At 42.6% G+C, this 24332-nt stretch overlaps 1 protein-coding gene across 1 annotated transcript in view; it reads right to left on the bottom strand.

Moving 5' to 3' along the window:
• Positions 1–701: 701 nt before the first annotated feature.
• The window catches only part of PSKH1 (protein serine kinase H1), a 167989-nt gene continuing 144358 nt past the window's right edge, over positions 702–24332 (bottom strand). The window contains exon 3 of the mRNA XM_029608833.1: positions 702–4156. Coding sequence (XP_029464693.1) covers positions 3839–4156 — 318 coding nt within the window. The 3' untranslated portion in view covers positions 702–3838. The remainder of the gene's footprint in view (positions 4157–24332) is intronic.

Genomic DNA, 24332 nt, shown 5'->3' with positions numbered 1-24332 from the left:
ACCGCCTTGTGACAGAGGAGGAACTATCCCATGCCTTCCTGTTTGTTGACATACCACACTGCAAACTGGTTGTCCGTCCGGATCAGGATTTCCTTGTGTGATAACTGGTCCCTGAACGCACAGAAGATGTAACTGATCGCCCAAAGCTCCAAAACGTTATGAACGTACCGTGCCAAGGAGGTACCTGATGATGGAACGTGAAAAATATTCAAATTGTACAACAAAAAACAAGAAAGAAACGGAGCTCCACTAACCACGAGGCAATTGCACTGCAGAAAAGAGACTGAAGGGATACCTTGCATGGATGCGCGGATAGTGGCATGCTCAGTGTGCTAGTCAAAGCTTCTAGAAACTTTGACAAAAAGTCTTCCGTGCCAGGCTCCATTGGATGATGTCACCCACATATGAGGACTACTATCCTGCTTGTCCTAGGAGAAATGTAGTGTCAGACTGGCCCTTTAAAAAAAAAAAAAAAAGTTTCTCTCTCGTCACTTATGAGTATGCTTAAGGCTCCAACACATATGCATGCTAGGGATATTTAAAATTATTTATTTATTATTTTTATATACCAACATTTGATCTGAGATATCACATCGGTTTATATTCAGGTACTGTAGGTATTTCCCTATCCCCAGAGGGCTTACAATCTAAGTTTTGAACCTGAGGCAATGGAGGGTAAAGTGACTTGCCCAAGGTCACAAGGAGCGATAGCAGGACTCTAACCCTGGTCTCCTGGTTCTTAGCCCACTGCTCTAACCACTAGGCTATTCCTCCTCCCTTAAACGGTACACGAGCACTTGCATGCACAATATAAAATTGAATATATTTTTGCTCATGTGCCCAATACACACGTTTATGGGTGCACACGCACACCTTTAAAAATTTACTTGAGTGTATTTCAGCTAGAATTGAATGGGTTAATTTTTTTAGAGATTTTTGATGGGAGCCCTTTTTTCGTATTGTATAATTTTTAAAATCAAAAAGCATGTGCATTCCGTGCCATCTCCACCCCAACTTCAATCTTGGAATGCCTCTGCTCAGTTTGCATAGTGTGCATATACATGCTCTCAGCCATAGGCTACTTTAATACAGTCATTTACGTCTAGAAAACTGTGGTTTCTGCACATAAATGGCTTTGAAAATTACCCCCTTAAAGACTACAAAGAACACTTTACAAAATGAAGATCAGAATATGTATTTCCCTGTGCATGCAGCTTCTCTTACTAGAAGTCTAGTTACAAAAGTCATGTCATGAAAATGAGACCTTTGGTTTTCACCTGTGTATCTATAACTTCCACAGTGCAACTATTCTGGATCCCTGCAAAAATCACTCTACATTCTTATTTACTATACAGCAGAAATAGCCGAGAAGCTCTTACTGATTCTTCCTAATGATTACCGCAGACAAGCTGACAACTGTCAAATAGTGTAAGTTCCACAATCCATATTTACTCTGCAGAAATGAAGAGTTAAAAAAAAAAAAAGACATTGTCTTCTTGCAAACTAGCAAAACTGCAGGGCCTATGATTCTGAAAACTGCTGGCTTGAACTGAAATACCGAAAGATCAAAAAGCTCAGAGGTCGATATTCAAAAGGTTTGTCTGGGTATTTTTGGAGTTATCCACACAAATCCTGAGATTTGAATTTCTCACCCGGGTAATTCGAATTTTACCCAGGTAAGTCATTACCCGGCTGAAATTTAGCCAGATGAAGAGAGGCAGTGTGGAGGGAGGGATGTTCTAGCAGTGAAGAGGCTAGAGCCAATATTCAGCACTAGCTAAACTTAACTGGAAAAATCACTGTCTAAGTTACTTGGGTTTACTCAGCGGAACACTTCCCCAAGTATATACCACTGCATATCTGGGCCACTGAATAGCAATCTCTTATGGATTAATAGAATTTTTCCTTTCCAATATAGTTGATTAATTTTGAAAATATATAGCAAAAACTAAAAACATGCCAAGGTTCTTTTCCCTTGCTTGTGTCTTGGATGAGACATGCTTAATGCTAGTAAAGATTGTTCCTCACTGCTTTCTACTGCATTAAAACAATCCTATTAAACTTAATCGCTTTAAAAACATATTTGTCCATTTCTTGCAGTTTTATTCTTAGATTTCCTTTCTGTCATAAAAAATTGTATTTCTTGGGTGCACCTTTCATTATAATTGTTATCTTCCATTATTAAAAACCTCAAGTCATCTTGTCAGATCATAAAATGTTCAGACTTGAAACTTAAGTGTGGTTCCTGTATTGTGTTCTGATAGGAATCACCAAGGCATCTATTTATATTCATTTATAATAGTGAGAATGATTAATTAAGAGGCACTTACAAAACTTTACAAACCTTTAGCAAAATGCATCTTTTGCTAATAATTTTGCTTCATGCTTCCCTTGAGAATTAATACTTTCACCATACGAGTATCTGTGTTGCTGAATGGTCACAAAAAACCAGCTACCTAATGGTAGCTAAAAACAATGGAGAATTTGTTCCACGTTTGTGCCTCCTCTGCGTGTGTGAAATTAGTCATTACTTTGCTTAGTCACAGAGTGGTTTATGGTGCCAGTCCAGTGACTGGCCCCGACATAAAAGTTAAAGGCATCAACAACTTCAATATAAATACAGCTGAAAAAATATATACACATAAAATTTCCATTTCAATAAATAAAACTAAATGCACAACTTTGACTGTGCACTCCTTTCTCATCACAGATGCCTTATTTCCTCATATAATAACCCCCTCCAATATAAGCTACTAGAAGGGATCAGCTGCATGTCCTCTTCAGAAATAGTACAGTTAACCACAGACTTGCCAACTAAAGGGAACTCTACTGACAGCCAGTATAGTTTGCGTATTCTACCTCTGTACCATCAAAATGTTTGCATAGTAGGAAAAAAGTCTATTTGAATAGAACGGTAGTGACGAGTAATCATTCTTAACACTTTTTTTTTTAAGTGATGAACAGTCCTTGCACCTATTCATGGACTAACACTGAAACCTGCTCCTGAAGTCTTAGGGTACTGGTACAGTAGTTTATAAAAAAAGATGATGGAAATCTAGTAGCAGGCCAAAGTACTGCTTACTTTCTAGAGCTAAGAAAGCTGTGGCAATTGTGTGAGAAAAAGGGGAAAGGCACTCCATATACTTTGACTAGAGCTGGTTCAGAAGTAGCAAGAAGGAACCATGCGTAATGGCTTCCTGATAACAGTCAGATGTGAGTAGAGAAAAACCATACGTGTGGTCTTCCTGAAAAGACAAACAGAAAGCAGAAAGGACAAAGAAAGGCTGAATGAAAGGCTCCCTGAAGAAAGCATGATAGGAGGGAAAGAGGCTATGCATGGTGGACTAGAGAAAGGAGAGAGGTTGTTAAAGAAAGCATAACTTAAAAATAGTCATTTTCTGCCTGCTTTCCCTACTTCACAGATATCAAATACTGAAAGACAATGGTTTATATTTAAAAATGTTGGAGATCCAATTCTAATGTGTCATTATATATTGTTTGCATATAAAGATGATGCCCTTTTGTTGGCACATTTTACGACAAAATTGGTGAGCCTGAACAGCACAATCAGCGTAAGCCTCTCTAGAGTAAACCATAAAAAAAGAATGTAGCAGCAGTAGCAACTTAACATTAACTGCCTGGACTGGTAAAAGTAAATCTTTGCGTTCTCTGCACCCCTCCAGGAGGAAAGTGTTGGCTGCTGGCTCAACGGCTCATTGTGAACACATGATGGGACATATCAGCTGAGCTGCTGTTGTATACTAGCACTGGGAAGGTGGTCATAGAGCACATCCAGGAAGAACTCTTGGAACAGATGTGTCTGGCCATATCCTGCCTCTCAGCCATTGTACTGCTGTTGGTATCGCAGGTTGAGTTCTCTCAACTCCCGTTCTCGTACTCGTCGGGACTTGTTGGATCTAGTGGAGCGACTGGAACGGGTAGACTGAGCTGATTTGGTACTTTGGCAACGGGAGGATGCTCTCTTGAGGAGGTTCTGGGAGATGGAGCGGTGCAGGTTCTTCATGGAGGAAGAGGCTGCCATACTGACTACCCAAGGGTGTTTCAAGGCTTGGTTGGCTGCCATCCTATCCCCAGGATCCACTGTAAGAAGGCGATCAATAAAATCCTTTGCTAGGTTTGATACACTGGGCCAAGGCTGAAAAAGAAGGAGAAAATAGGTTAGTTTTCCTGTTCTTGGATAGTCAGGTTTTCAATCCAGTTTTCTTACATATACAGTATTCTATACCATGAAGCCATACAATCAGAACACGGCAGCGCACATTGAAACAAAACCCTTTGAACAAACATTATACAGAGTTTGAGAGAATGTCACAGAAATAAGTTTGTATGCCTGAAATTGCCTTAAAATATGAGGCATGAATGGCAAATTTGTGACACAGACAGGTCTGCTGGCACCCAAGGAGCACCTCGGGTGCCAGCTCTGCCATCCACCAATGTATAATTTTGTAGGCTCAAATTTATGGCACCTGCAGTCAAATGATCTTTACCATCATTAATAGGGACTTACATAAACAGGAGACATCTAAATCAGACATGTCTGTTACATTAGCTGTGATTTAGCAAGACTGCTCAAAATAACACATCTGTTTCTTATTTCTGCTGCCTTTTCTGTTTATCCTATTCCAAGTTTTGCCCTAATATTTTATATATAGGGACCTTTATTTTCAGCTTTTATTCTGTTTTGCCAGGGAATTTCAATGTGATACAAAAATCAGTGGAAGAAATTATTTTGTTAAAACACACAAGAAAAGGGACATTTCCTTTCTTACCTTACCGGGACCTGGAGGCTTCGTAAGTCCTAAGCCGCGGGCACCTGGCTAGACACCTGCGCCTGATTCGAAGGACCTGAGGACCTTAATCATGGCGTGCAGCAGCGCGCCTAAGCCATGGGCCACAGGGGCACAACCCTTATGCCGTAAAGGGAAAAACAACAACGGCAGTATCTAGCCCTACTTTAATCCACGGGCCAATGGATCTACATATATACAAAGCTAATTCACCACTGCGAGACTCAAGTATGGAATTAGCAGGGATATCTTTCTCCCGAAGCAGACTGGATGGACCATTTGGTCTTTATCTGCCATCATTTATTGTTGCTACATTCATCCAGGCTCCTCTGTAACCTTGTCTCCCCCTACATTCCAATCTTGTTCTCTCTCTAACTTCTTTCCCTATCTCTATCACTCATTCTCCCTTCCAAACCACTCTTCCTCCCCCCTCCAGTTGTGTGTAATTAAGTTTAGTTTATGTATTCTTGATTACCAACAAATCCAAAATAAAAGATCAATATGGCTTACAGTAAAAAAATTAAAAATATACATTTATATAACATGCAAAAACATATCAATGTTATAATGTATGAATAATAAGACACCTTAGTCTTACTATTCCATCAGCTACAATGTAAACCGATGTGATATACTCCAATGAATGTCGGAATATAAAAGCAATTAAATAAATAAATAACTCTTAACAAGAATCTCCTGTTATTAAATTAACAGTCAAATGCTCAAACAAATAACCATTCCCTTTTCCAAACTTAGCATAATCATTTTCCTTCTGTAAGTCAACTGGGAGTGAATTCTATAAAACTGGGGCCTCATAACCAAATGGTGTGTGGTGTGTACCCTCCAGTCTGATGAATGAAGGAGAAGGTACACCAAATAATCCAATTGTAAAGAACAAAGTATATGCCAGTTTGTATGGCAACAACACATTCACCAAGTATTGTGATTGGCCCCTAATCAGATGCTTAAAAACAATAAGAATCTTGAACTTAAAGCGACAGCTTACTGGCAACTAATGAAGTTCCATAAAAAGTGGTGTTACATGATCAATTTCTTTGCTTCCAACATGAGCTTGGCAGTGGTATTTTGTAGTGATTGCAACTGCTTAATCAGTGTTGCAATACATCTTTGATTTAGGAATATGGGGAGGATCCCACATTAATTGGTTTCCTGTGGAATAGTTCCTACAGAACCTGAAACCAATCCTGTCTTGCCCAAAAAAGGAACTGTGTGTATTATAATTCCCCTGAGTCTTACCAAGGTTTTCACTATTAGGGGTATCAGAGGATATGCATACAGAAGATGTTCCCCCAAAAAATGGAAAAAGCTTTTGCAGCTAGTCTGCCTTCTGATCTTTTCCTGGAGCAGAAAACTGGTATCTTCCTGTTTAGGATTATTACAAACAGATCCAACTCGGGTGTGCCCTATTCGAAGAAGATTTTGTTTGCCACATCCTGCTCCAGGGAATCCAGGTGACAACTTAGAATGACTGATGATTAAAACTAAAGCACTTAAAGGGGTGTGGTGTTCACACAGTGCAATATGATGGTCATTCTTTCCACTGAAAAATGTATTTTCTTCACACATCTTTTTATGGGGATAGGGAAATTCCTACAGTACCTGAATGTAAACCGATGTGATATCTCAGATCAAATGTCTGTATATACAAAATAATAAATAAATAAAAATAAATAGATATTGATTAAGTGAGATTGTTCTTGTTTTAACTTAGATTGTTTGCCAGGATGTTATCCGCAAGTATGTAGCCACTCTGTGAAAGATACTCAGTTTCACACCTGGACTGTTTTATGGCACATGAGGTGCCCTCACTAAGCTGCATACTATATTTGGGGGCCACTATTGTCTCTATGCAGATGATATTTCATTTGTATTTAGGACTAATCCTGCTGATCCCATTATGCCTCCTGTGATGCTTGACTGTCTGGCTGTTTAATAAAAAGTTGGCTTTTAACATCAGTAAAACAGAAGCTTTATAAATCAGCTAACTCCCATTTCCCTCTGCCTTGGCTAGTTTTTCTTTGGACAATGTTAAGATTAATATTCTTACTGAAATGCAGTACCTGGGAATTAGTCTCATTAGATTAACGAGGAGCTACAAGCCAGTCACCTGAATAAAAATAGCTGCTAGGTATGCTTTTTATAGGTTAAAATTTGTCTGGCACATTAAACTTTTTTTTTTTTTTTCAGTTTATGACTTTTGGATTATTGTTCAGTCCTTAATGCTACACAGACTACTGTAATTCGTTCTATATGGGTCTTCCTGCTATTTTTGCAGATTTTAAATAAACAAAAAAATCCTTTATGTCATTCAAACATAATATAAACATAACCAGAAGCACTGTATATGATCCTTTCCCTGCATGAAAAAAAATCTAATATTCTTTCTACTCTAATATAAATAAATTACAACATATTTTGTTCCAAACTACTATACAAGCTTTACATTTTTACATGCATCCTCATCACTTCACTTCTACCAGTGACAGCAATGGCACAATCCAGTACCCACTTGATAAATAATCATCTACCCTCAAACCTTTGTTCAAAACATGTGAAAACAAAATGTGACAAAATAGGTTTGTGCTTCTTTTTTCTGTTTTAGTGTAAGAGAACACAACATGCAGACACTAAAGATAACCTAATAATCAATAGAAATGGGCTGCAGAGTGAAGGGAGTTGGGTTTTATTCCGCAAAAAGGTGTTGTAGCGCAGTAGAAACCTAGAATCCCAACAGGTTGCCATATCTAAACAGCAGTGATAATTAAATACATAGAATGAACTCCATCTCGCAACCTTGCAAATCTCTTCCAAGGAGAGAGACTTTAGCGGGGCAATTATCAAACTGATCACTGACTTTTTACCTGCAAGCTTTGCACCAGTTCTCAAAGGACAACTATATTCATATTTTCCCTTTGAAAACTGCTCCTGACATGCTGACATTTGTTCCTGCTTTTTCTGAGAACGGTTTTTTTTTACATAGAAAGTAATGTGCATAATCCATATGCATTATTTTTCTCCCCCAACCTAAACATGCTCCCCGCAGGAATGCTTCCACTCTATCAGGCCGATACAGTACAGTGCTCTCCGGCGGAGCGCACTGTTAACCCGCAATTGGATGTGCATTTTGGACACGCTAGCTTTACCCCTTATTTACCCTTATTCAGTGGTGGGAAAAGTAATGGAGTCACTGTTGAAAGAGAGAATAGTGAACTATCTACAGTCCGGAGAATTGATGGACCAGAGGCAGCATGGATTCACCAGAGGAAGATCCTGTCAGACAAATCTGATTGACTTTTTTGACTGGGTAACCAAGGAATTGGATAGAGGAAGAGCGCTCGATATCATATACTTGGATTTCAGCAAAGCTTTTGATACGGTTCCGCACAGGAGACTGGTGAATAAAACGAGAAGCTTGGGAGTGAGTGCCGAGGTGGTGACCTGGATTGCAAATTGGTTGACGGACAGAAGACAATGTGTGATGGTAAATGGAACCTTCTCTGAAGAGAGAGCAGTTTTAAGTGGTGTACCTCAAGGATCGGTGTTGGGACCGGTCCTGTTCAATATCTTTGTGAGCGACATTGCGGACGGGATAGAAGGTAAGGTTTGTCTTTTTGCGGATGACACTAAGATCTGCAACAGAGTGGACACGCCGGAAGGAGTGGAGAGAATGAGACGGGATCTAAGGAAACTGGAAGAGTGGTCGAAGATATGGCAGCTGAGATTCAATGCCAAGAAGTGCAAAGTCATGCATATGGGGAGTGGAAATCCAAATGAACTGTATTTAATGGGGGGGAAAGGCTGATGTGCACGGAGCAGGAGAGGGACCTTGGGGTGATGGTGTCTAATGATCTGAAGTCGGCGAAACAATGCGACAAGGCGATAGCTAAAGCCAGAAGAATGCTGGGCTGCATAGAGAGAGGAATATCGAGTAAGAAAAGGGAAGTGATTATTCCCTTGTACAGGTCCTTGGTGAGGCCTCACCTGGAGTACTGTGTTCAGTTCTGGAGACCGTACCTTCAAAAGACAAAGACAAGATGGAGGCGGTACAGAGAAGGGCGACCAGGAAGGTGGAGGATCTTCATCGGATGACGTACGAGGAGAGATTGAAGAATCTAAATATGTACACCCTGGAGGAAAGGAGGAGCAGAGGTGATATGATACAGACTTTCAGATACTTGAAAGGTGTTAATGATCAAAAGACAACGACAAACCTTTTCCTAAGGAAAAAAATCAGCAGAACCAGGGGTCACGATTTGAAGCTCCAGGGAGGAAGATTCAGAACCAATGTCAGGAAGTATTTCTTCACGGAGAGGGTGGTGGATGCCTGGAATGCCCTTCCGGAGGATGTGGTGAAGACCAGAACTGTGAAGGACTTCAAAGGGGCGTGGGATAAACACTGTGGATCCATAAAGTCAAGAGGCTGCCAATGAAGAGTGGGTGACTCGCCAGAATGATGGCTACTGCCTGGAGTCAATACCCTTATTAAATAAACATACACAGGCTTGACTCCAACATCGCTCTAAGCTTCAACAGCAAGAGGAAATGTGGAAAAAAGGATTCACACTCACAAAGAGGGGAGTAGCTGGCTTGTTACGGCGGTTACTACCCCAAATCAAATAAGCCTGATACTTCACTTTCAATGCATATACAGCATAGTTCTCTGATTCAACGGCAGGGGAGAAGAAAAGAGGGTTCGCACTCACAAAGCGGGGAGTAGCTGGCTTGTTACGGCGGTTACTACCCCAAACCAAATGGGCCTGATACTTCACTTTCGATGCACATCCAGCATGGCTCTCTGCTTCAACGGCATGGGAGAAGACTTATACGTCACGCATATCCAGCATAGCTCCCTGCTTCAATGGCAGGGGAGAAGAAAAACAACCAATAAGGGCTAATAACATAGTCTGGGTAAAACAAATAAGCATGGGTGCAGCTTGCTTATTGCGGCGGCTACTACCCCAAACTAATCAAGCTAGATATTTCACTTGGATGCAGCTCCATCACTGCTCTCTACATTAAAGGTGGGGATGGAAGGGAAATAGAACCAAGAGCTAAGAGAAACAGATAAGTATGAGAGAAAATATGTGTGAAGCTTGCTGGGCAGACTAGATGGGCCATTTGGTCTTCTTCTGCCGTCATTTCTATGTTTCTATGTTTCTATATTCAGTAAGGGGTAATAGCTCGTCCAACCCCCCGAAACTAATAGCGCCTGCAAATGGCAAATGCATGTTGATGGCCCTATTAAGTATGCCCGCGCGATACAGAAAGTAAAATGTGCAGCCAAGCCGCACATTTTACTTTAAGAAATTAGCACCTACCCAAAGGTAGGTGTTAATTTCTGCCAGCGCCAGGGAAGTGCACAGAAAAGCAGTAAAAACTGCTTTTCTGTGCACCCTCCTACTTAATATCATGGCAATATTAAGTCGGAGGCCCCAAAAGTTTAAAAAAAAATAATAAATAAATAAAATAAAAAAAATTTAAAATGGGCCCACGGCTCGTGGTTGAAAACCGGACGCTCAATGTTGCTGGTGTCCGGTTTCCGAACCCGTGGCTGTCAGCGGGCTCGAGAACCAACGCCGACAAAATTGAGCGTCAGCTGTCAAACCCGCTGACAGCCGCCGCTCCTGTCCGAAAAGAGGCGTTAGGGAGGCGCTAGTGTCCCTAGCGCCTCTTTTTACCGCGGCCCTAATTTTAAAAAATTAAAATACTGTATCGCGTGCACAGGAGTGGCCTATGTGCTCGCCCGCTCTCCTGCAATTTTACTGTATCGGCCCGTATATAGGTAAAAGCATGTGCATTTGAACACCATGAATACTTTTAGATACATACAGGGAAAGCAATTTTCAGACAGTCCTTTCACCCAAGTAAATTACCAAGGTAAATGGCTTTTGAAAATTGTCCTCTAGATTGGAAAATGACATCACCATGCCCCTGACAAAAAGGGTCTTGAGATGCCCTTTGCTAAGGTCAAACCTGACATTGCACAATATTGAGAAATGCAATCTGTTACCCAGTTAGATATAGTGAGGGTAATTTTCAAAGGGATCTAAATAGCTAACCAAGGAGTTAGCTGGCCAGATTCCCCAGAAGGAAAACTGCCTCGCGGAGAGCTGTCAACCCAGGGTTTTTCCTGACCAGCTCCCCCATAGGGGCAAGAAGAGACTGGCTTGTAGCTCCTCTCACCTGAGTCCATGCATCTCAATATCACCTGCAGGGACCTTAGCAGCAGTCTGTGTTGCTATTAGGTGGCTCACCTAAGGCAGGCTCGGAAAGTCGGAAGACAAACACGCCTTAGCAAGCCCCTTGGAGAGTGCTGAGAGCATCCTAAAAGCATTACTCTGTTTTTTCTACTGGAGGAAAAGCCCATAAAGCATTATTAGCCAGGTAGACTAAGGAAAGCCATCGCTATCCCTTTGAGTGAGTAACTACTATTTGGGATTTGCCACTGTTAGACACAGGAGGTTAGGCTTGATGAAGCCTGGTCTGACCCAGTATGGCATATCTTGGGGTCGATGTAATAAGGCACACTGACCAAGCACGGGTTTTAACCCACATATTTCAGTGCAAATTTAACTCTATTGAACAGGGTTTTCTGAGTGGAAAAAAAATGCACCAAAATTAGTGATGTGCATGCAAATCCCATGCTAAGAAATTAACTGGCTACTATCCTGCAATGCAGGGGACTGCTTTGCCCTCATTTTTTTTTTTAAACCACAGGAAACATTTTAGTTAGAGCTGCAGTCAAACTTCTTGTGGTAAGCTGCAATTGCGTTTCTCATTCAATTCTTCATTTTCATCAGTATTAAGACATGAATTCATTAACTTTGCAAGTGGTTTGGAAACTCCACACCAACCAGCGTTTTGGGAATCATGCTGCTATAGTTTCTGTATCAATTCATCCAGGCATAGGAGGCTAAAATCCAAAATAATGTCAAGCAGCAGCAAACCGTCATGAAACGGTAGTGGTGCAGTGGCAACAAATACTCAAAGCTGGTTGATGGTGTTCTGAGAGACTACTGCATTCTCGAAGTGGGGGGGGGGGGGGGGGATCATTTTCTGCCCACAGCACCCACAGTGCCAGCTGGCTCCTACCTTCCTCTAACTCGTGAACGTGCCCAGAGCCATGGGAATCCCCCAATCCACAGCACATTCCCCCCACCTCACAAGCCCTTAAAGCACAGCCCATGCCTGAGCTGGAGTCCAGCGCACTCAGATCCTGGAGAGTTTTCATACATTTGGGTTTCTATGCTGTGAAATTTTTTAATTTAAAAACATTTGCTTTTTTCCCCCCCAACCTCTTTTTCTTCAGGAAAGTAGCTGGATATTTAGGAAAATATACTTTCATGTTGAGGAATAAGAACAAGCTGTAAAATAGCCTAGTGTTCTTTCATTTCATAACATTCAGGCAGGTTAATCCACACCAGTGGGGGTTATGCACCTCTACCAGCAGATGGAGAGTGAGCAAAGCTGATGTCATGGTGTATATATACCCCTGCACCGGCATCAGACTGCCAGTATTCCCTGTCTCAAAGCAGATGGTGGACGTGCATTTCCCTACTGAGGATTGCTTTAAAAAAATGTTTTAAAGAAGAAAGAAATTAATTCTCCCTGCTCTCCTGTGGTGATACCTTATGGTCCCTCCCTTAGTAGAGTTTTCCTGATATGATATCTGTGGATCCCTCCCCTCAGTAGAGTGCCTTAGTCCGGTAGCTGGTTTTCTGGCTTGGACTTAGCTGCAGAGTGAGAAACAGCTGAGAGGCTAGCATGTGCAGGAAGCCAAGCGCAGCGGTGAAAGGCCTTTGTCCTCTCTCCCCGCAGCTGGAGACTGACTCTATACTCAGCTGGGATGGGCTAAGCTGAGGTAAAGAGTAAATATTAAAAAAAAAAAAAAAATGGGGAGTGAGGGATTCCCTTCCCATTCTGGTCTCCAAGCCTTGGGGCACCAAGGGAGCTTGGGGAGTCGTGGCAGCTTGGCAAGTTGAGCAGCCTTTTGGCTCTCAGGCTTTGCTCAGATGTCGCGTGGTAGGCTGTGGCGGAGGTTTGCGCGCTCTTCTACCCGCAAGTCTGCCACGATACAGCCCCCAGGGGGCGCTCAGGTGGGCACCTATCTGGGCTGCATATTGGGCACCTAAATTTTGGGTATCTGTAGTGTGTGCTTATTGGACAGAGCTCGTTTTTGTGTGCCCGGTCCAAGTTCGTTTGTGCGGATGCACAGCTGAGTGCACAATTGTCAAACAACTCTGGGAGTGTGCTGCTAGTGGGTGTTTATTCATGGTACCAATAGCAAAGAAGCCTAAGTGCCTTACCCTTTTTGTGCTGCTTGCCATATTCGGACATCTCATCCTGGCATCCCCTCTAACTTGTGTCAGTACTGCTTAGAGGCTCAGGGAGTGTTATCTCTGGTTGATTTTGCTGAGCCCGACCCTTCCCAGCTTGAGGCAGGAATGGAACCGGAGGGGGAACTGTCAGAGGTTTCCCTGGTTTTGGGGCTCCCCTAACTGGTTTACCACAGGGGAAGGCAATTCAATGGGCACAGGAATAAGGCTCCCTGTTTCTGGTATGGATCCTTCTACCCTCTCTTGAGTGGAAGTTTTTCAAGGACTACAGTCCTTTCTTCAGGCACAGTTGGCCAAACCTAAGAGTTCAGGATTGCAGGCTGCAGATCTCTGCACACCTAGTGCTGCGGTAAGTGGAGTAAGTCTAGACCTGCTGTCGGTAACGCTGATAGGGACCCCCTGGATCCAGTGGTGAAAGAGAGCAGTTGCGCTTGCCTCACCAAGTGGATGACTATCCCTGTAGAAGGGGGTAGCAGCATTAAAGGATGTGCAGGATAGGAGAATTGAGGTTATCCTTAAGCAAGCCTTGAGGCGGTGGCAAATAATTTGCAGACAGCCTCTTGCTGCTTCCTGGTGGCTCGCTCTTGCTTACTTCTCTCTCATGAAGTCGATGAGTCTGGTTTGAATTCCAGGGCAGTGATGGAACTGGCAGCCGCTCTTTTGGCGGTTGCAGGATGCGACCTGGTCCACACTTTTGCCAGAGGAGTGGCTTCGGTGATAGAGGCCAGGCACCTGCTGTGTCTGAGGAATTGGTTAGCCGAATCAATTTTGAAGTCTAATCTTATAAAATTACCTTTTAAAGGATCATTCTTGTTTGGGAGTGAGTTTAAAAAAAATGGCCAATAAATGGTGAGATCCAGGTTCCTCGGTTACCAGCGGATTAAAGAAAGGTGCCGCGGTTGTTGGCATGAGAGTCGTGCTAGGAGTTTCAAATGTTTTTGACCCCACAGAGGAGCGGCTTCTCAGAGGGCTTTACCTTTGTGTAGGTCTCAGTTCTTTGACCCAGGCAGCCCAGACACTGACCCCCTCAATGAGGGTGTGCCAACCCACCCCCTGGGAAAGGAGATAGAGGGAAGCCTGTCTCTCCTTTTTATCGGTGGTGGGTTGAGATCACATCAGACCAGTGGGTTCTGAAGGTGATTAAGAGATGGCTATGTTGTGGAGTTTCTCAGTGTTGCTTGGGACATTTTTTGGTGTCTCCCTGCAATTCTCTGCAGAAGACAGAGGCAGTGTAGCATGCATTGTCAAGACTCCTCGGCTTGCAGGCCATGATCCCAATGCCCATGTCACAAGAAAATACAGGCCAACATTCCATTTATTTCATTGTACCCGAGAAGGACTGTTCCTTTTGCCCCATTCTGGATCTCAAGGGAGTTAATCAGCTTTTGCGAGTGACTCATTCCCGCATGGAAATCTTACGCCTGCTGATAATGGCAGTATAATCAGGGGAGTTTCTTACGTCTCAGAATTGTCAGAGGCATACGTGCATATTCCCATCTGGCTGGCGCATCAATGGTTTTCTGCATTTTGCTGTTTTGGGGCGACATAATCAGTTTCGAGCACTACCCTTTGGTTTTGGTCACCACACTCAAAACCTTTTCCAAGGTCATGGTGGTGGTAGCAGCAGTGTTGGGAAAGGATGGCATTCTGGTCCAGCCTTACTTTGAATGGCTAATTCAGGCCAAGAGCATGAAAGTGAGTATTCAGGCCTTGCTCAAGGTGATCTCCTGGCTACAGAAACTAGGTTGGGTGGTGAACTTGGCCAAGAGCAATCTGCAGCCATCCCAGACACTGGAGTATCTCAGTGTTAGTTTTTGACACAAAGAAAGGCAGGGTGTCCTGCCGGAGATTGCATTCAGAAACTAATGGTGCAGGTGTGACTACTGACAGAAACAATAAGCCCGACAGTGTGGTCTTATCTAGAGGTGCTCGGGTTGATGGCAGCCACCCTAGAGGTGGTTCCGTGAACAAGGGCACATATGTGTCCTCTTCAGCGCACACTGCTTGCACATTGAAGACCACAGTCTCAGGACTACTTGATTTGGTTTCAGTTTCCAGTTTCAGAGATCAGCTTCCAACTGCAGTGGTGGTTGCAAGCGAATCATTTAATGAAGGGTGTTCCTCTATGAACACTGGACTGGCTAGTACTCACAACGGATGCAAGCCTCCAGGGTTGGTGGGCTCACAGTCAGGAGCTGACAGCACAGGGGCGCTAGAGTACAGAGGAGTATCTCTGGAGTATTAATCGGCTGGAAGTCCATGTCATTCAGTTGGCATGCTTGCAATTCATCAACCGCTTGCAAGGTCAAGCAATCCAAATGATTTTGGACAATGTGACAACGGTGGTTTCATCAATTGCCAGGGAGGAACCAAGAGCCAGCAAGTGTCGCAGAAAATAGCACAACTCATGGAAAGGGTGGAAGTACATCTTCAGGAGAGCTCAGCCTCACACATTGTAGGAAAAGACAATGCAAGAGCCAACTTTCTCATTAGACAGAGTCTGGATCCAGGAGAATAGGAATTGTCAAACGAAGCATTCCAGCTCATAGTGGGCCACTGGAGCCTCCCATTTCTAGACTTGCTGGCAACATCATACAATGTGAAGGTTCCTTGCTTCTTCAGTTGCAGGAAAGATCTGAAATCTTTGGGCAGATACCCTTGTGCAGGAGAGGCTAGAAGGCAAGTTTCTACATGCCTTTCCCCGGTGGCCCATGATGGGCAGAATGATTCAGAGGACCAAGAGACACATGGGGATGATGCTTCTGGTGGCACCAGACTGACCCAGGAGGCTGTGGTATGCAGATCTGCAGAGGCTCCTGGTGGTCTCTCCCCTCTCACATTACCGGTCCCACAGGGATCTGCTGCAGCAGGAGCCTATTCTTCACGAAGAACCAACTCAATTTTGTCTTGCGGTATTGGCCCTCAAGAGGGTTCAGTTGCTGCTGTGATTTCCACCCTGTTTTGAGTTCAAATGTTCTCCACTTCCTTAGCCTACGTTTGAGTTCGGCAAGTGTTTGAGGCTTGGTGTGAGGAACGAGGGGTTCATCCTTGTTTGGTTAAGATCCCGCTCATTTTGGATTTTTTGCAGGATGGGTTAAGGGTTTGGCCCTTAAAAGGTACAGGGGGCGGCTCTTGCCTATTTCCAAGGACAGGTGAATGGTAAACCCTTGTCGGCCCATCTAGATGTGACCCAGTTCTTAAAAGGGGTGAAGCTTCTTTGAAATCCCTTGCAGTTGCCGTTGCCCTTGTGGAAGCTTATTCTGGTTCTGGATTTTCTGGCGGGTCCCACCTTTCGACCACTGCATAGCCTCTCCTTGAGGTTACTTACTTTGAAGATGGTGTTTCTTATGGCGATTTGTTCTGCGCGTAGAGTTTCTGAACTGCAGGCCTCGTCTTGCCAGGACCCATTTCTGAATCCGGGGGGTGGTACAGCAGCGAACTGTTCCGTCCTTAATTTCCCTGCCGACACGGGACAGGGAGAGAGATGTGGATGAATATTGTCTGTTATGGACCTTAGATGTCAAACGGCATATCAGGAGGCATTTGGAGGTTCTAAACCTCTCAGGAAGACAGACAGGCTGTTTAAACTCCACGGTAGGAGTAAACAGAGTGAGCTGGCATTGCGGGCTATGATAGCCCGCTGGATTAAGGAGGTTAACATGGCTGCATATGTGGATGCTGAGCAGCCATTGCCTAGTCAGGTTAGGGCTCATTCCACTAGGGCTAGGGCAGAGTCATTGGCAGAGATTAGATTGTTGTCTCCCATCGAGATTTGCCAAGCTGCAGTACTACCTGGATGTGCAGGTAGTACTGCACATCCAGGTAGTACTGGGAAGAGACAGTCTTTGCATGTGCGGTGTTGATCAGACCACGGGCAGCCTCCTGCCCTGTTCAGGAGTAGCTTTGGTACATCCCACTGATGTGGATTAACCTGTCAATGCTAAGAAAGGAGAAATTACTACTTACTTGATAATTTCCTTTTCTTAATGAAGATAGGTTAATCCACCTTCCCAGCCTTGGCTGCCAGATGGTGGTGCTATTGTCCTCCTGAGTGTCTGCGTCTCTGGGGATTACTGGTAAGTGTCAGATCCAGTCCTTAGATTAGTAATATTACACTCCTTGTCTGAACTCAATGTTTTCTTGTTAACGGAGTGTTTGATGATTGTCTATTAATAGTTATGATCATGAATTGTTTAGTTGTGCACAATTGGCTTTTGCAGAGAATACTGGAGGGCTGATGTCAGTGCAGGGGTATATATACTGTGACATCAGTTTTGCTCCATTTCCATCAAGAGGAGCATAACCCACTGGTGTGGATTAACCTGTCTTCATTAAAGAAAAGGAAATTATCAGGTAAGTAGTAATTTCTCCTTATAAAGTTTTAGTTAAAAATACATACCCATTCCTGTGCACTGCAACTAGAATAGCTGATAACCCTGTGTTCATTTAAAATATCAGCTTGATGATGCTGGCAGTGAGTGGCAGAGACACTGTAGCATGGATTTGTAGTTTAATAGCTAACAAATATCCATGAATAATAAAAAAAAAAAAAAGCAGGCTTTTTATGATTAGCACACTTTTTTTTTTACCTCACAAGGCATTTGCATACAATTAGCTTACTGCATGCTGCAGGGCTATTGGTTTCTACCACTTAAATAAAGTAAATCCTATGATAAAATTCTGCTCTGATTTTAGCATGGGTTTTATTGCATTATCCCCATTATGTTCCTCACTGGCACAACAAAATGTGAAAAATGTTCAAGGGAGTGTAGACTTTCTACAGCCACTGCAGATACCAAAAAATAAATGCACTGCATATTCATGATGATTTTTCCACCAGGTTTTATATATTACCCATACATATTTGTGAAAATGCATGTATTCACACACATACACACATGCACTGCAACTGGATTTTATCAGAACTGTTCAATTAGAAGGTAAAAAGAAAAAAAAAATCTCATTGGATTTTGTCCTGCAATTAATGTATTTCCATCAGAAAGCTTGTCCACAGTTTTTGTAATTAGAAATCTCTTCTGATCAGCAAACAAAATCATTTTATTGATCTGTTTACACTATCAGAGCTGCTACTTGCAGTACTGTATATTGTTCTCCTATTTAGTTAAATCATTTCCAAGCTAGAAGAAAGTGTTTGGACATACCGATTTTGAAACAGCCAGGTTTGTTCAAAAGAGTGAGAAAGAATCAGAAAATGATGGGCAGGGTATAGACCCATTGCTCAAACAATCTGAGAAATTCTTAAATAAATCAAAACATGTGTGCCTGTTCTCATGGGGAAATCCAACTTAAAAAGATTGTTATCCTGCCTAAATGGCAGTACACATTGCAGATTATCAATATCATTTGTACAGCACATACCAGATGTACACTGTACTGTACATAAACACATAATGAAGTCCCTACTCCTTGGAGCTTACAATCTACAGTAGGGTACAATGAAAAACAAATTAGAGGCTTTAAGTTAAGACAGCAAGGCCATGACTGAAAGGATTTAAGATTAGTTGAGTTAAACTGAGGAGGGGCACTTCTAATTGAATTCAAAATATGACATTTGGGATTTGAAAATGTTACAAGAACTCTAGTTTGCAGATGACATCCTCAGACTTAAGAAACAGTGGTTTTACAAGACTAAATAAAGCAATAAATTCTTATATGGCATGGGAGATGAGCATAATTAGCAATGAGGAAATTATGCCCATGGGAGTCCAGGCAGCCCCAGTTTTCAGAAAGTATAATTTAGCTAGTTTATTCAGATTTGCTATAGATTTGTTAAAAGGAACTTCAGAAATCAGTTCTTTGAATCTTGTACAGTGGTTACACCACTCACTGGAGTTTATCTTACATGCAAAAGTCTCAATGCTTCCCACCAGAAATCATACAGAATCCTCTTATGAATTCACATCAAAGAGCATGCCAAACAGTGTGTAACATGCTGGATATCTCTCACCATTACTTAACACAACTACCATCAGTAATGCCGAGTTCAAACCATGTCTTCACTGCACTGTTTACAAATGGGCACAGAAAGGTTAGCAGTTGGTCACATTCTCTCTCATGTTAGATGTTATAATTTACTTTCAACAAATGAAAGAACAATTTAATCTTTGTGTTTCAGTACCTTTTCAATATTTCTTTAGAGCTGGGAATAGTTCTGTAGGACCGGAGATGGGCATATATCGTATTCCCAAAAGCGGAAGTAAGAAGGAAGCTGGGATCTACAGGCCAATTAATCTGACCTCTGTGTGAGCAAATTAATGAAACTGCTGCTAAAACAGAGGCTACAGCAATTTCTGGAATCCAATGGATTTCAAGATCCAAGGCAGCATGGTTTTACCGGAGGTCGATCTTGATGGATGAATCTGACCAATTTCTTTGATTGGGTGGCCAAAAAACTGGACCAAGGGAGTGCGCTAGATTTAGTATACTTGGCTTTCAACAAGGCCTTCGACAGTTTTGCATAGGTGACTTATAAATAAATTGAGCTCCCTTGGTATGGAATTGAGAGTGACTGACTGGTTTAAGAAACTGATTGAGTGGGAGGCATCAAAGAGTAGATGGAGTTTACTCTGAGGAGGGGGTTGTTACTAGTGGTGGTGCCTCAATGATTGGTCCTTGGACTGGTTCTTTTCAACATTTTCATGAACAATATAGTGGAAGTATTGTCAGGACAAGTTTGTCTTTTTGCAGATGATAGCAAAATTTACAAGAGGATAGACAGCCAGGACTGTGTGGAAAACGTGAGGAGGGATCTAGCAAAGCTCAAGGAATGGTCTAGTGTCTGGTAGCTATGACGTAATGCTAAAAAAATGCAGAGTAATGCATTTAGACTGCATACACCCAAGTGAGAGGTATACTATTAGAGGTAAAATTCTTCTAAGCACAAAACAATAGTGGGATCTCGGGGGGGGGGGGTCATTGTATCTGATAATCTTAAATTGACCAAACAGGTGGATAAACCAATGGCAAAGAAAATGCTTGGCTGCATATAAAAAGGAATGGTCATCAGAAAAGGAGAATTGGTATTGCCCCTTTTTGGCTCCTGGTGAGACCTTGTTTGGAGTACTGTGTACAGTTCTGGAGACCACACATTCAAAAGGATATAAACTGGTTGGAGTTGGTCTAGAGAGTGGCTACTAAATTGGTTAGTGGTCTTTGTTCTAATGCTTATGAGGACAGATTAAAAAATCCAAACGTATATACTCTAGAACAGTGGTCCCCAAATCGGTCCTGGAGGGCCACCAGTCAGTCGGGTTTTTGGGATATCCACAATGAATATGCATGAGAGAAAATTTGCATGTTATGGAGGCAGTGCATGCAAATTCTCTCATATGCATATTCATTGAGGATATCCCAAAAACCCGACTGGCTGGTGGCCCTCCAGGACAGGTTTGGGGACCACTGCTCTAGAAGAAAGGTGAGATAGGGGAGATATCATAGAGATATTTAAATATCTCAAAAGTTTCCATGGACAAGAGGCGAGCCTTTTTCAACAGAAAGGAGGCTCTAGAACAGTGGGTCTCAACCTTTTTTCTGTTGGGACACACCTGACATTGTTCTCACATGGGTGACACACTGAACATATGATCGTCACGGGGCTAAATGTAAACATATACTCTGTATCTACAGGATCCACCCTGGACCCCACCCCCCCCCCCACCCCCACCCAACAATGGCTACAGAACAGAACTAGGACATTCCCCGTTCCATTTACCATACAAAAAAAGATATTTCTGGTGTCATCTCAGTAACAGCAACATAAACACTCTCTCCTACCAGGTGCAATAGCCCTCCTTATAAAAAAAACAGTAATTTACCACCAATGTATGGTCTATTGAGAAAACACAACAAATAATATTGATACAAATGCCTACATGCTAGTAAAATACTTCATCTTGGTAATGCATATAGAATCAACCTTCACCAAGTACAGAAAGACCACAAATTACAAATATGGTAACAGAAACTGGAATGGAAACCCAAATAAACCACTCTGCATTCTGTGCAAAACAGAAATATTGTACCTAACAGACTTCCAGGATCTGCAATAATGTACACAAACTAATGCACACAAAGTTACTCCTGTATTATGGAACTCAAACAGTAATAACCCTACCTATGAAAAGGCAGCACTGCAAAAATTACACTGGGCCCTAAACACCAATACATCTCCTATTAGGAAAATAGAATAAGCCAAGCTGCTATAGATCCCTACAAGAAATTACAAGCTCGCAGTACACCCTTAGCTGGATTACACATGCAGAACACAGACAGACCCTCACCAAATACAGAATAAAGTGACCATAAAACTAATTTTTTTTGTTTTTGCGTTGTTGCACTGCATACAGAGTTTGGCTTCTTGCTATTTCCAGTTCAGTTTTTGTCTCCACATTTCTATTTATACATTCCTCAAGAAATATAAAATAATTCTAAAATTAGAATATAATAAATGTTTCAAAACAACTGATAAATGGAACATCCAATCATTAAAAATGTTCAAAATTATTAAAAATTCTCCAAACACCAATAAAATATTTCTAACAGCAGACACATCACAAAATACCCAATAATTAAAATGGCAGTCCATCAAGAAGGATAAACTTTAAAAGCCACCTTTATTTATCCTCTCCAGTAACTCTCCTACTCCTTTCCCTTGTAGGCTAATAGCACATACCAGATGCAGCAAGGGTTGCTGAAGCTCTGTCCTCATGCTCTTCTTCCATAGCGCCCATGACCAGTCTATTTCACACACACACCAGTCACAACCATGACCAATCTCTCTCTCTCATGCACACACCAGTCACCTCCCTGACCAATTTCTCTCTCTCATGCACACACCAGTCACCTCCCTGACCAATTTCTCTTTCTCTCACACACACCAGTCACCTCCCCTGACCAATTTCTCTCTCTCACACACACCAGTCACCTCCCCTGACCAATTTCTCTCTCACACACACACCAGTCACCTCCCTGACCCATTTCTCTCTCTCACACACATTTTCTCTCTTAATTACACACACACACACACACACACACATTCTCTCATATACTTACACACATGCTGGCTCACTCTCTCTGTCTCACTCACTCACCCCCACCCACAGCACACAAGGCAACTACAGAACAAGGTAGCCGTTATGCTGCTATTAAAAGCAGAGTGCTGACAGGCTGGAAACTGCAATAGGAGTGACCTCCCCACCCCGCAGCAGTAAGAAGGCAGTACTCAGCTGTTTGCTTGTGCTGCGATCGCAGCACAGAGCAATCAGCTGAGAATATATTTCTATGCTTTTTCTTCTCCCCACCCTGGCCTTTCATTTATTTTTTTTGAGTTTGATTATTATTATTAATGTTATATTTTCTTGCTGGTGTTGCACTGGCAAAAGTACGAGAGGTCGGAGCTGGGCCAAGGCAAGGGGGGGGGGCAGAGGTGCCATACTCCTGCAGCCCCTGGCAAAGTGGTCAGCCAGCTCCGATCTTCAGCTCTGGGTCCGGGCAGCTAAAGGATGGATTTCTCCAACAGCCGCGCGGCAGGAAATCCCAGCGGTCACATTCTCAGCTGACTGCTCAGTGCCGCGATGATAGCAACATAGGCAAACTGAGTGTAGCGGAGCCAGGGAGAGAGCCTTGGGATGCGATTTCTGCAGCAGCAGCATGCATGCATGGCCCTTTCTTCTTCCCACATGCCCGGTAAACATCACTTCCTCTTCCGGGCCATAGGGGTGGGAAGAAGAAACTGTCATGTTCCTGTTGCTGGCTTCCACAAACACTGCTGCTGTTCCCCTCTGGGCTTGAATGTGCTGATAGCCTGGGCAGGAACAGCAGCAGTGTTCGTCTTGCTGAAGGTGTACGACACACCTGCTGGTGCTTCGCGACACACTGGTTGAGAACTGCTGCTCTAGAATGAGGGTCATGGGATAAGAGTGAAAGGGAGTAGCTGAGTAGTAATTCGAAACTTCTCTTTGAGACTGTAAACATTTAAAGACCCACATCATCCATATCGAGAAACGACAACTTCACAAAGGCCTCTTGCAAAGAATATGCCACTGCACTCACAGACAAAAATCAATAAATTGAAAAAACAACTTACTATTAGTTCTCCAACAAAAACACCTGGAGACAAAGGACATAGCTAAGTGGTCCACATTCAATAGAGTACCGAAACTGGAAATCAGTCAAATCATAACTAAAATTACATAAGAAACATAAGAAATTGCCATACTGGATCAGACCAAGGGTCCATCAAGCCCAGCATCCTGTTTCCAACAGGGGCCAATCCAGGCTACAAGTACCTGGCAAGTATCCAAAAACTAAGTACATCCCATGCTATTGATGCTAGTAATAGCAGTGGCTATTTTCTAAGTCAACTTGATTAATAGCAGGTAATGGACTTCTCCTCCAAGAACTTATACAAACCTTTTTTAAACCCAGCTACACTAACTGCACTAATCACATCCCCTGGCAACAAATTCCAGAGTTTAATTGTGCGTTGAGTGAAAAAGAATTTTCTCCGATTAGTTTTAAATGTGCTACATGCTAACTTCAAGGAGTGCCCCCTAGTCCTTCTATTATCTTAAAGAGTAAATAATCGATTCACATTTACCCATTCTAGACCTCTCATGATTTTAAAGACCTCTATCATATCCCCTCCTCAGCCATCTCTTCTCCAAGCTGAACAGCCCTAACCTCTTTAGTCTTTCCTCATAGGGGAGCTGTTCCATCCCCTTTATCATTTTGGTCGCCCTGCTACTTACCCGAATGTCCCAATATCAGCTATTTCCTTGAAACAAGTACATAATGTTATCACTTTAACAATCACAACCTTAATTAATCATTCATTGCTTTTTCATGTTCAACCTTTTGTTTTTGGTTACTGTTCTTGGTTCAGTTCCCCTATTCGATGTGAACCGACCTGATATGGTCTCTACCATGAAGGTCGGTATAGAAAAGTGTTAAATAAATAAAAATAAATTCACTATCTGAAGGGATTATACCACATGGATTAAAACAAGCGGTGAAAAAGTCTGGTAGAACTAACAATTGGGACAACTATCGTCCAGTATCCAACTTGCCATTCTTTGTAAAAGTTCTTGAGAAAGCAGTGTTATCCTAACTTGTAAATCACTTGGAAGATCAAAATATTCTCTACCCA

This window comes from Rhinatrema bivittatum, chromosome 7, assembly GCF_901001135.1.
Source record: "Rhinatrema bivittatum chromosome 7, aRhiBiv1.1, whole genome shotgun sequence".
Classification (NCBI taxonomy): domain Eukaryota; kingdom Metazoa; phylum Chordata; class Amphibia; order Gymnophiona; family Rhinatrematidae; genus Rhinatrema; species Rhinatrema bivittatum.
This window is presented reverse-complemented; position numbering and strand designations above follow the sequence as displayed.